We start from the raw sequence: 13,587 nt of genomic DNA, 5'->3' as shown, positions 1-13,587 counted from the left end.
TTGCCACAATTCTGTCTCTGAGCTCTTCAGGCAGTTCCTTTGACCTGATGATTCTCATTTGCTCTGACATGCACTGTAAACTCCTATATAGACAGGGGTGTGGCTTTCCTAATCAAGTCCAATCAGTATAATCAAACACAGCTGGACTCCAATGAAGGTGTAGAACCATCTCAAGGATGATCAGAAGAAATGGATATATGAGTGTCACAGCAAAGTGTCTGAATACTTATGGCTGTGTGATATTTCAGTTTTTCTTTTTTAATAAATCAGCAAAAATTTCAACAATTACGTTTTTTTCTGTCACTATTGGGTGCTGTGTGTACATTAATGAGGCAAAAATGAACGAAATGGTTTTAACAAATGGCTGCAATATAACAAAGAGTGCAAAATTTAAGGGGGTCTGAAAACTTTCCGTACCCGCTATGTATTATTTGTACCTGAACATTTTCTGTGGACTTTTACATTTTGCATTTACGTTGTGCATCTTGCATAATCTGGATCAGATCTGGATTTAGCTTGATTTTGGAGCTTCTGATCCTGCATACACTTACTATATTGTGTTCAAATTGGATTGATCTGTCCATCCATCCATCCATCTTCTACCGCTTATCCGAGGTCGGGTCGCGTGGCAGTAGCTTTAGCAGGGACGCCCAGACTTCCCTTTCCCCCGCCACTTCATCCAGCTCTTCCGGGGGGATCCCGAGGCGTTCCCAGGCCAGCCGAAGGATGTAGTCTCTCCAGCGTGTCCTGGGTCGTCCCCGGGGTCTCCTCCAGGTGGGACGTGCACGGAACACCTCACCAGGGAGGCGTCCGGGAGGCATCCGAATCAGATGCCCCAGCCACCTCATCTGGCTCCTCTCGATGTGAAGGAGCAACGGCTCTACTCTGAGATCCTCCCGGATGGCCGAGCTTCTCACCCTATCTCTAAGGGAGAGCCCGGACACCCTGCGGAGGAAACTCATTTCGGCCGCTTGTATCCGGGATCTCGTTCTTTCGGTCGCGACCCACAGCTTGTGACCATAGGTGAGGGTAGGAACATAGATTGACCGGTAAATTGAGAGCTTCGCCTTTCGGCTTAGCTCCTTCTTTACCACAACGGATCGATACAAAGTCCGCATCACTGCAGACGCTGCACCGATCCCCCTGTCGATCTCCCGTTCCATTCTTCCCTCACTCGTGAACAAGATACTTGAACTCCTCCACTTGGGGCAGGATCTCATCCCCGACCCGGAGAGAGCACGCTACCCTTTTCCGACTGAAGACCATGGTCTCAGATTTGGAGGTGCTGATTCTCATCCCAGCCACTTCACACTCAGCTGCGAACTGCTCCAATGAGAGTTGGAGGTCACGGCTTGATGAAGCCAACAGAACCACATCATCTGCAAAAAGCAGAGATGCAATACTGAGGCCACCAAACCGGATACCCCTCTACGCCTCGGCTGCGCCTAGAAATTCTGTCCATAAAAGTTATGAACAGAATCGGTGACAAAGGGCAGCCTTGGCGGAGTCCAACCCTCACCGGAAACGAGTCCGACTTACTGCCGGATATGCGGACCAAACTCTGACTCCGGTCGTACAGCCCGTATCAGGGGGTTCGGTACCCCATACTCTCGAAGCAGGACCACCCGAGGAACACGGTCGAACGCCTTCTCCAAGTCCACAAAGCACATGTAGACTGGTTGGGCGAACTCCCACGCACCCTCGAGGACCCTACCAAGGGTGTACAGCTGGTCCACTGTTCCACGGCCAGGACGAAAACCACACTGCTCCTCCTGAATCTGGGATTCAACTTCCCGACAGACCTTCTTCTTCAGCACCCCTGAATAGACCTTACCAGGGAGGCTGAGGAGTGTGATCCCCCTGAAGTTGGAACACATCCTCCGGTCCCCCTTCTTAAAAAGGGGGACCACCACCCCAGTCTGCCAATCCAGAGGCACTGTCCCCGATGTCCACGCGATGTTGCAGAGGTGTGTCAACCAGGACAGCCCTACAACATCCAGAGCCTTGAGGAACTCCGGGCGAATCTCATCCCACTCCTGGGGCCTTGCCATCGAGGAGCTTTTTTACCACCTCGGTGACCTCAACCCCAGAGATAGGAGAGCCCGCCTCAGAGAACCCAGACTCTGCTCCCTCATGGGAAGGCGTGTCGGTGGAATTGAGGAGGTCTTCGAAGTATTCTCCCCACCGGCTCACAACGTCCCGAGTTGAGGTCAGCAGCGCCCCATCCCCACTATACACAGTGTTGATGATGCACTGCTTTCCCCTCCTGAGACGTCGGATGGTGGACCAGAATTTCCTCGAAGCCGTCCGGAAGTCTTTCTCCATGGCCTCACCGAACTCCTCCCATGCCCGAGTTTTTGCTTCAGCGACCACCAAAGCTGCATTCCGCTTGGCCAGTCGTTACCCATCAGCTGCCTCAGGAGTCCCACAGGCCAAAAAGGCCTGATAGGACTCCTTCTTCAGCTTGACGGCATCCCTGTCCACCAACGGGTTCGGGGATTGCCGCCACGACAGGCACCGACCACCTTACGGCCACAGCTCCAGTCGGCCGCCTCAGCAATGGAGGCGCGGAACATGGTCCACTCGGATTCAATGTCCCCCGCCTCCCCCGGAACATGAGCAAAGTTCTGTCGGAGGTGGGAGTTGAAACTCCTTCTGACAGGGAATTCCGCCAGACGTTCCCAGCAGACCCTCACAATACGTTTGGGCCTGCCACGTCGGACCGGCATCTTCCCCCACCATCGGAGCCAACTCATCACCAGGTGGTGATCAGTTGACTGCTCCGCCCCTCTCTTTACCCGAGTGTCCAAGACATGCGGCCGCAAGTCCGATTATACGACCACAAAGACGATCATCGAACAGCGACCTCGGTTGTCCTGGTGCCAAGTGCACGTGTGGACACCCTTATGCTTGAACATGGTGTTCGTTATGGACAATCCATGATGAGCACAGAAGTCCAATAACAGAACACCGCTCGGGTTCTGATTGGGGGGGCTGTTCCTCCCAATCACGCCCTTCCAGGCCTCACTGTCATTGCCCACGTGAGCATTGAAGTCCCCCACCAGAACGATGGAGTCCCCAGCGGGAGCGCTCTCCAGCACCCCCTCCAAGGACTCAAAACAGGATGGGTACTCTGAACTGCTGTTTGGTGCATAGACACAAACAACAGTCAAGAACCGTCCCACCACCCGAAGGCAGAGGGAGGCTACCCTCTCCTCCACCAGGTTGAACTTCTCGACCTCACACACCAGCTCGGGCTCCTTCGCTGCCAGAGAGGTGACATTCCACGTCCCTAGAGCCAGCTTCTGTAGCCGGGGATCGGATCGCCAACGTCCCCGCCTTCGGCCACCGCCCAACTCGCACTGCACCCGAGCCCTATGGCCCCTCCCACAAGTGGTGAGCCCATGGGTAGGTGGACCCACGTTACCCTTTCGAGCTGTGCCCCATGGGTGCAGGCCCGGCCACCAGTTGCTCACCTTCGATCCCCACCTCCAGGCCTGGCCCCAGTGACCCGCCTCCGGGCAAGGGAAACCATTTTTTGTCGTCATCATCAGGGGTCTTGATATATATGTGTGTGTGTGTGTGTGTGTATGTATATATATATATATATATATACACATGTATATGTATGTGTGTGTGTATATGTATATATACACGTGTATATATATATATATATATATATATATATATATATAGATATATATATATATATAGCAAGAATGGGAAAGAATTCCACCTACAAAGCTTCAACAATTAGTGTCCTCAGTTCCCAAACGTTTATTGAATGTTGTTCAAAGAAAAGGTGATGTAATACAGTGGTGGTAAACATGACCCTGTCCCAGTACATGTTGCAGCCATAAAATTCTAAATGAATGATTATTTGCTAAAAACAACAAAGTTTATCAGTTTGAACATTAAATATCTTGTTTTTGTTGTGTATTCAATTAAATATAGGTTGAACATGATTTGCAAATCTGTTTTTAATCTGTTTTTATTCATGTTTAACACACCGTCCCAACTTCATTGGAATTGGGGTTGTAGTAGAAACACCCTTTTGCGCTAATACAAATGTGAGTTTTTCACACCTGGATTTTGGGATCCTCTGCCATTCCTCTTTGCAGATCTTCTCCAGTTCTGTCAGGTTGGATGGTTAACATTGGTGGACAGCCATTTTCAGGTCTCTCCAGAGATGCTCTATTGGGTTAAAGTCAGGGCTCTGTCTGGGCCATTCAAGAGCAGTCGCGGAGTTGTTCTGAAGCCATACATGCAAATCAGTCGCCTTTCTACAAAACTCGCCGTTTTGAACTCAAAATAGCCGATTTTACGTGAATCGGACAGATCCGAGGTGTTTTTCCTCATTAATGTACACACAGCACCCCATATTGACGGGGGGGGAAAACGGAATTGTTGAAACTTTTGCAGATTTATTTAAAAAAAAAAAAAACCTGAAATATCACACAGCCCTAAGTAATCAGACCCTTTGCTGTGACACTGATATCTAACTTGGTTGCTGTCCATTTCTTCTGATCATCCTTGAAATGGTTCTCCACCTTCATTGGAATCCAGCTGTGTTTGATTATACTGATTGGTCTTGATTAGGAAAGCCACACCCCTGTCTATATAAGACCTTACAGCTCACAGTGCATGTCAGAGCAAATGAGAATCATGAGGTCAAAGGAACTGCCTGAAGAGGTCAGAGACAGAGTTGTAGCAAGGCAAAGATCTGGCTAAGGTTACAAAAACAATTCTGCTGCACTTAAGGTTCCTAAGAGCACAGTGGCCTCCATAATCCTGAAATGGAAGACGTTTGGGACGACCAGAACCATTCCTAGAACTGGCCATCCGGCCAAACTGAGCAATCGGAGGAGAAAAGCCTTGGTGAAAGAGGTAAAGAAGAAACCAAACATCATTGTGGCTGAGCTCTCGAGATGCAGCCTTGAGATGGGAGAAAGTTCTAAAAAGTCAACCATCACTGGAGCCCGCCACCAGTCAGGGCTTTATGGCAGAGTGGCCTGACGGAAACCTCTCCTCAGTGCGGGACACATGAAAGCCTGCATGGAATTTGCTAAACAAACACCTGAAGGACCCCCAAGATGGTGAGAAATAAGACTCTCTGGTCTGATGAGACTAAGATATAACTTTTTGGGCTTAATTCTAAGCGGTATGTGTGGAAAAAAACAGGCACTGCTCATCACCTGTCCAATACAGTCCTAACAGTGAAGCATGGTGGTGTTTTTCAGCTGCAGGGATAGAACGACTGGTTGCAATCGAAGGAAAGATGAATGCGGCCAAGTACAGGGGTATCCTGGACGAAAACCTTCTCGCCTTCCAACAAGACAATGACCGGAAGCACACAGCTAAAATACCGAAGGAGTGGCTTCAGAATAACTCCGTGACTGTTCTTGAATGGCCCAGTCAGAGCCCTGTCTTAAACCGAATTGAGCATCTCTGGAGAGACTGAAAATGGCTGTCCACCAACTTTCACCATTCAACTTGACAGAACTGGAGAGGATCTGCAAGGAGGAATGACAGAGGATCCCCAAATCCAGGTGTGAAAATCATGTTGCATCATTCCCAAAAAGACTCATGGCTGTATTAGCTCAAAAGGAAGAGACCCAACCCTCACTACTTTTGAGAGCACACTTGTGTGTAGATCTTAGCTAGTGATGTAGATAAACTCGAAGATTTCGAATGACCTGATTTCAGGACTCTTGGCAGAAAAATGTCAGGAACTCAGATATGGTTGGACAATTTTAATTCATATATCACACTGAGGCACCATCGAGCCAATATAACATCCCAAATACTAGAAAAGGTTTTGGAGGTAAAATATGGGACTTAAAAAAGAAAATAATCATACAATAAATTCATTTAAAAACATTAATAAAAGAAAAAGATTTAGACCAGGAAATAAATAATGAATAGAAAATAATGGAAGTCTAAAATTGAGAGCCTGCGGAGGAAATTCATTTCGGCCGCTTGTATCCGGGATCTTGTTCTTTTGGTCACGACCCACAGCTCGTGACCATAGATGAGGGTAGGAACGTAGGTCGACTGGTAAATAGAGAGCGTCGCCTTTCGGCTTAGCTCCTTCTTCACCACAACGCGCCGATCCAAAGTCCGGATCACTGCAGACGCTGCACCAATCCGCCTGTCGATCTCCCGTTCCATTCTTCCCTTCCTCCACTCATACCTATCTATGGCACCTGTTTCTTCTTTTCCTTTCGGCTTGTCCCGTTAGGGGTCGCCACAGCGCGTCATCCTTTTCCATGAGAGCCTATCTCCTGCATCCTCCTCTCGAACACCAACTGCCATCATGTCTTCCCTCACGACATCCATCAACCTTCTCTTTGGTCTTCCTCTAGCTCTCTTGCCTGGCAGCTCCATCCTCATCATCCTTCTACCAATATACTCACTCTCTCTCCTCTGGACGTGTCCAAACCATTGAAGTCTGCTCTCTCTAACTTTGTCTCCAAAACATCGAACCTTGGCTGTCCCTCTGATGAGCTCATTTCTAATTTTATCCAACCTGGTCACTCCGAGAGCGAACCTCAACATCTTCATTTCCGCCACCTCCAGCTCTGCTTCCTGTTTTCTCTTCAGTGCCACTGTCTCTAATCCATACATCATGGCTGGCCTCACCACTGTTTTATAAACTTTGCCCTTCATCCTAGCAGAGACTCTTCTGTCACATAACACACCTGACACCTTCCTCCACCCGTTCCAACCTGCTTGGATCCGTTTCTTCACTTCCTGACCACACTCACCATTGCTCTGGACGGTTGACCCCAAGTATTTAAAGTCCTCTACCCTTGCCATCTCTTCTCCCTGTAGCCTCATTCTTCCCCCACAACCCCTCTCATTCATGCACATATATTCTGTTTTACTTCGGCTAATCTTCATTCCTCTTCTTTCCAGTGCATGCCTCCATCTTTCTAACTGTTCCTCCAGCTGCTCCCTGCTTTCACTGCAGATCACAATGTCATCTGCAAACATCATGGTCCACGGGGATTCCAGTCTAACCTCATCTGTCAGCCTATCCATCACCACTGCAAAAAGGAAGGGGCTCAGGGCTGATCCCTGATGCAGTCCCACGTCCACCTTAAATTCTTCTGTCACACCGACAGCACACCTCACCGCTGTTCTGCTGCCCTCGTACATGTCCTGTATTATTCTAACATACTTCTCTGCCACTCCAGACTTCCGCATGCAGTACCACAGTTCCTCTCTGGGTACTCTGTCATAGGCTTTCTCTAGATCTACAAAGACACAATGTAGCTCCTTCTGACCTTCTCTGTACTTTTCCATCAACATCCTCAAGGCAAATAATGCATCTGTGGTACTCTTTCTAGGCATGAAACCATATTGTTGCTCGCAAATACTCACTTCGGTCCTGAGTCTAGCCTCCACTACTCTTTCCCATAACTTCATTGTGTGGCTCATCAACTTTATTCCTCTATAGTTGCCACAGCTCTGCACATCACCTTTGTTCTTAAAAATGGTCACCAGTACACTTTTCCTCCATTCCTCAGGCATCTTCTCACGCACTAGAATTCTATTGAACAAGCTGGTCAAAAACTCCACAGCCACCTCTCCTAGATGCTTCCATACCTCCACAGGAATGTCATCAGGACCAACTGCCTTTCCATTTTTCATTCTCTTTAATGCCTTTCTAACTTCCCCCTTACTAATCATTGCCACTTCCTGGTCCACCACACTTGCCTCTTCTACTCTCCCTTCTCTATCATTTTCCTCATTCATCAACTCCTCAAAAGTATTCTTTCCATCTACCTAGCACACTGCTGGTACCAGTCAACATATTTCCATCTCTATCCTTAATCACCCTAACCTGCTGCACATCCTTCCCATCTCTATCCCTCTGTCTGGCCAGCCTGTATAGATCCTTTTCTCCTTCTTTAGTGTCCAACCTGCCATACATGTCATCATATGCCTCTTGTTTTGCCTTTGCCACCTCTACCTTTGCCCTGTGTCGCATCTCAATGTATTCCTTTCGCCTCTCCTCGGTCCTCTCAGTGTCCCACTTCTTCTTAGCTAACCCTTTTCCTTGTACGATTTCCTGTACTGTGAGGTTCCACCACCAAGTCTGCTTCTCTCCTTTCCTGCCAGAAGATACACCAAGTACTCTCCTGCCTGCTTCTCTGATCACCTTGGCTGCAGTGGTCCAGTCTTCTGGAAGCTCTTCCCGTCCACCGAGAGCCTGTATCACCTCTTCCCGAAAAGCTGCACAACACTCGTCTCAGCTTCCACCACATGGTTCTCTTCTCTGCCTTTGTCTTCCTAATTTTCCTCCCCACCACCAGAGTCATCTTACACACCACCATCCTATGCTGTCTAGCCACACTCTCCCCTACCACTACCTTACAGTTGGTAACCTCCTTCAGATTACATCGTCTGCACAAGATGTAATCCACCTGTGTCCTTCTACCTCCGCTCTTGTAGGTCACCCTATGTTCATGCCTCTTCTGGAAAAAAGTGTTCACTACAGCCATTTGCATCCTTGTTGCAAAGTCTACCACCATCTGTCCCTCCAAGTTCCTTTCCTGGATGCCGTACTTACCCATCACTTCTTCATCACCCCTATTACCTTCACCAACATGTCCATTACAATCTGCACCAATTACGACTCTCTCTCTGTCTGGGATGCTCAGAACTACATCATCTAGCTCCTTCCAGAATTTCTCTTTCACCTCTAGGTCACATCCTACCTGTGGGGCATAGCCACTAATCACATTACACATAACACCCTCAATTTCAAATTTCAGCCTCATCACTCGATCTGATACTCTTTTCTCCTCCAAGACATTCTTAGCCAACTCTTCTTTTAAAATAACCCCGACTCCATTTCTCTTCCCATCTACACCATGGTAAAATAATTTAAACCCTGCCCCTAAACTTCTAGCCTTACTGCCTTTCCACCTGGTCTCCTGGACACACAATATATCAACCTTTCTCCTAATCATCATGTCAACCAACTCCCGAGATTTTCCTGTCATAGTCCCAACATTCAAAGTCCCCACATTCAGTTCTAGGCTCTGTGTTTTCCTCTTCTCTTTCTGCCGAAGAACCCGCTTTCCACCTCTTCTTCTTCTTCTTCTTTGACTTCGACTTCGACCCACAGTAGCTGAATTTCCAACAGCGCCCTGCAGGTTGACGGCGCCGGTGGCGGACGTTGTTAACCCGGGCCACGACCAATCTGGTATGGAATTCTTTGGATGAACGCTCATATTTGTTTGGCAAGGTTTTAAGCCGGATGCCCTTCCTGACGCAACCCTCTGCATTTATCCGGGCTTGGAACCGGCCTACAGTTTGCACTGACTTGTGCCCCCCATAAGATCCTGTTTAAACTTATCAATACAAAAGACACCTACCCACAACCTAAAATAGTCACACTCCACTATGGCCAAGACCAAAGAGCTGTCAAAGGACACCAGAAACAAAATTGTAGACTGCACCAGGCTGGGAAGACTGAATCTGCAATAGGTAAGCAGCTTGGTGTGAAGAAATCAACTGTGGGAGCAATTATTAGAAAATGTAAGACATACAAGACCACTGATAATCTCCATGCAAGATCTCCCCCCGTGGGGTCCAAATGATCACAAGAACGGTGAGCAAAAATCCCAGAACCACACGGGGGGACCTAATGAATGACCTGCAGAGAGCTGGGACCAAAGTAACAAAGGCTACCATCAGTAACACACTACGCCACCAAGGACTCAGATCCTGTAGTGCCAGACGTGTCCCCCTGCTTAAGCCAGTACATGTCCAGGTCCGTCTGAAGTTTGCTAGAGAGCATTTAGATGATCCAGATGAGGATTGGGAGAATGTCATATGGTCAGATGAAACCAAAATAGAACTTTTTGGTAAAAACTCAACTTCTCATGTTTGGAGGAGAAAGAATACTGAGTTGCATCCAAAGAACACTATGCCTACTGTGAAGCATGGGGGTGGAAACATCATGCTTTGCGGCTGTTTTTCTGCAAAGGGACCAGAACGACTGATCCATGTAAAGGAAAGAATGAATGGGGCCATGTATCGTGAGATTTTGAGTGAAAACCTCCTTCCATCAGCAAGGGCATTGAAGATGAAACGTGGCTGGGTCTTTCAGCATGACAATGATCCCAAACACACAAACCCGGGCAACGAAGGAGTGGCTTCGTGAGAAGCATTTCCAGGTCCTGGAGTGACCTACCCAGTCTCCAGATCTCAACCCTGTAGAAAATCTTTGGAGGGAGTTGAAAGTCTGTGTTGCCCAGCAACAGCCCCAAAACATCACTGCTCTTGAGGAGATCTGCATGGAGGAATGGGCCAAAATACCAGCAACAGTGTGTGAAAACCTTGTGAAGACTTACAGAAACGTTTGACCTCTGACCTCTGCCAACAAAGGGTATATAACAAAGTATTGAGGTGAACATTTGTTTTTGACCAAATACTTATTTTCCACCATAATTTGCTAATAAATATTTAAAAAATCAGACAGTGATTTTCTGGATGTTTTTTTTTCTAATTTTGTCTCCTTCATAAGTGAGGTATACCTATGATGAAAATTACAGGCCTCTCTCATCTTTTTAAGTGGGAGAACTTGCACAATTGGTGGCTGACTAAATGCTTTTTTGCCCCACGGTATCAAAACATAAAAACAGTGTTCAGTCTTAACTTTAACAACAAATGAAGCGTTTTTCCAGACGTATTTCCCCCCCAAATTAGTCAAATTCTAAATTGTCTACTTGAAAGCTTCCAAGTATGTGTAGACTCGGAGGTTAGGACCTAACCTTGTTGTATGTTCAGAGTGATCGAGCATGGTGAAGAGAACCGCATGACCAACCAGAGCGTAGCCATCGTGTTCGGCCCCACATTGCTGAGGCCTGAGACCGACACGTGGAACATGGCGGTCCACATGGTCTACCAGAACCAGATCGTGGAGCTCATCCTGCTGGAGTACGACAACCTCTTTGGCAGGTAGAGGGCGACGGGGAGCGCTGACCATCCGCCGCGATCAAAATCACTCTTTGCACTTTGGACTAGCTTTGCTTTACTTTTTCCAACACTGGATTTAAATTAAGGGACCAAAAAAACCTGCTGAGACCAAGACAAATCCTCGTTGTGGAGGATCCAAGATGAACTTTTAAAGGAACAAAAAGGGAACATGGTTTATTTACTGGAATTTTCACCCAATGGAATTACCTCCAAATTAAATACATGTCAAGCCAATTAAAGATCACATTAAAATAGAAATGGATCCATTAAATTGTGCAACAATTGATTCATTCTATTGTGAAATGTCGTTTTTATCATGACCACTTTATTATTGTTGATGTTTTTATTATTATTACTATAAGTAGGAGTAGTCGTTTTTTTTTTATTACTATTGTTGTATGGCATTTACTGGATAGCAATTTGCCATTTTGACATGTATTTAACAGGATTTTAAAAATGAAAAAAATATATATATTTTAGAGTCTGATGATCCGATTGGTTGCACTTTAGTATGTAGGCATCCTAAAAATAAAAGGCCACTCAGACTATGTCCTTAAATATTTACAGTAAATAAAAATATGTCAATAAAAAGATGCAATGAAATAATAAAACTCCCATAAAATGTCATGAAATAAATATCGATTATATAGAAAAAGCCATGAAATATCATAGGAGAAAATCAGTTAACTGAAAATGCCATTAAATTACATTAAATAGGAATAAAAACAGCCATTAGATAATTCGAAATTCTAGTAGCTGAGTAAAAATTTAATTAAATAAAAAGATGTAATGAAATAATAAAAATGCCATAAAATCAATTTAAATATAATGAAATGAAAATTGATTAAATAAAATGGCCTGTTAATGAAAATGTCACTGATTTAAATAATTAAAATTCCCTTATTGATACAAGTCTTATTAAATAAAAAACACTTTCAATAAAACAAAATGAATAATGTGAAATAAAAATTGATGAAATAAAAATGCCATAAAATGTCATAGAATACAAATTTATTCAATTGAAAATCCATTAAATTATTCAAAATGTAATAAAAGTAAAACAAAGTCTTGTTGCCAATGCCATCATTTCACAATTTAAATGCGTTAATTTTCTATTTAATTGGCTTTGTATGTGTTTAATTTTGTACACACAAAAACATTCCATATCATTCATCTCTTTATTATTTTCTGTTTTTAATTGACAGCTATCAATGAATTGTCATGTTTGCCTGACTCGTCCATTTCAGCTTTAAAACACTTCTCCGAATTCTGTGTACAGTTTTTGTGTGTATGTGTGTGTGTGAAGGGGATTTCAAAGTTGTACTGTACAGAATTTAAATATAAATACATACGAATAATTAATAAAGCCTTGGAGTGTTTAAAAAAAATTTTTAAAAATGGGGCCAGACCAAAAAAGTAATTGTTGTGATTGAGCTAGCACATCAATGTTTTCGCTGCCTGGTCAACAGATGATTGTGACATCATTAAGTATAACATCCTTAAAAGTGTCATTATTAATCATGTCATCTCAAAGTGCTGCTGGCTCTGTCAAACTGCAATAAAAGACCTCTGATGACACATTTGAAAAAGGTCACAGTCAATTTCACTTAATCAAAAACAGTCCAGTTAAAAATCGGTGAGAAGCAATGCAATTTTTTATAGTCTTCCGAGTGTCATACTAGATTGATGAAAAAGAATCATCCAGCATTCAGGCAAATGTTATTTTATATTGTTTACTATTATATTCGACATCCCCTCCAAGGATTTTTCAAAAATTCAGCCCTCGAAGCCTGTTTCATTTAGCAACATGAAATTTGGTAGACATGCCTATCATTGGTAGACCCACAAAAAAAGTCTTTAGAAGCCATGCCCAAAAACACACAGGAGGTCTGCCATTTTGGTTTGAAGTGACAATTTTTGGCTCATTTTAATTATTTCCAATATTCCTTCAAAAAGGAGTCCTAGATCATCCATGTCCAATTGCTACCAAATTTGAAGCACGTATGGATAGTAATTTAGACAGATTCTAAATTACAAAGATTTTGAGTTTGGGTCATTGCGTGTGGGCAGGACGTTGACAAAGTTTGATGACACTACATAAAACAAATAGTAATGAAGGTCATGAATTTTTCAACAAAAATAAGCCCCTTATGCAAGTGTCACTTGGCAATGTGAAAATTGGCAGACATGTCTATCATGAATACACCCACAAAAAAAGTCAAGAACCCACACCATAAAATGAAGGGGAAGTTAGCCATTTTGGTTCGAAACGGCCATTTTAGTCTACTTTTGGTCACTTCTGGGAGTCGTTCTATCATGAATTTTTCAAAAATTCAACCCCCAAACCTAGTGTAATTTAACAACATGAGATTGGTACACATCTATCATGATTAAACGCGCAAAAAGTCTCAAGAAGCCACGCGTAAAAACAGACTGAAAATGTCATCTTGGTTTAATGCAAACTACAGTGCCGTGGAAAAGTATTGGCCCCCTTTTCAAATTCTTATTATTGCATCGTTTCACTACTTTGTTTAAGATCATCAAACAAATGTAAATAGACAACTATAACCCAAGCGAACTTAAAATGCTGTG

At 44.7% G+C, this 13,587-nt stretch overlaps 1 protein-coding gene across 6 annotated transcripts in view; it reads left to right on the top strand.

Moving 5' to 3' along the window:
* The window catches only part of LOC133488867 (rho GTPase-activating protein 12-like), a 76,532-nt gene extending 63,959 nt beyond the window's left edge, over positions 1-12,573 (top strand). For all 6 annotated transcript variants that reach the window (XM_061797337.1, XM_061797336.1, XM_061797335.1 and 3 more), the window contains one exon: positions 10,807-12,573. In XM_061797337.1, coding sequence (XP_061653321.1) covers positions 10,807-10,981 — 175 coding nt within the window. In that variant the 3' untranslated portion in view covers positions 10,982-12,573. The remainder of the gene's footprint in view (positions 1-10,806) is intronic.
* Positions 12,574-13,587: the final 1,014 nt, after the last annotated feature.

Source organism: Phyllopteryx taeniolatus, chromosome 14 (assembly GCF_024500385.1).
Source record: "Phyllopteryx taeniolatus isolate TA_2022b chromosome 14, UOR_Ptae_1.2, whole genome shotgun sequence".
Classification (NCBI taxonomy): Eukaryota; Metazoa; Chordata; class Actinopteri; order Syngnathiformes; family Syngnathidae; genus Phyllopteryx; species Phyllopteryx taeniolatus.
The sequence above is the reverse complement of the archived record's forward strand: the minus strand, read 5'-3'. Positions and strand labels throughout refer to the sequence as shown.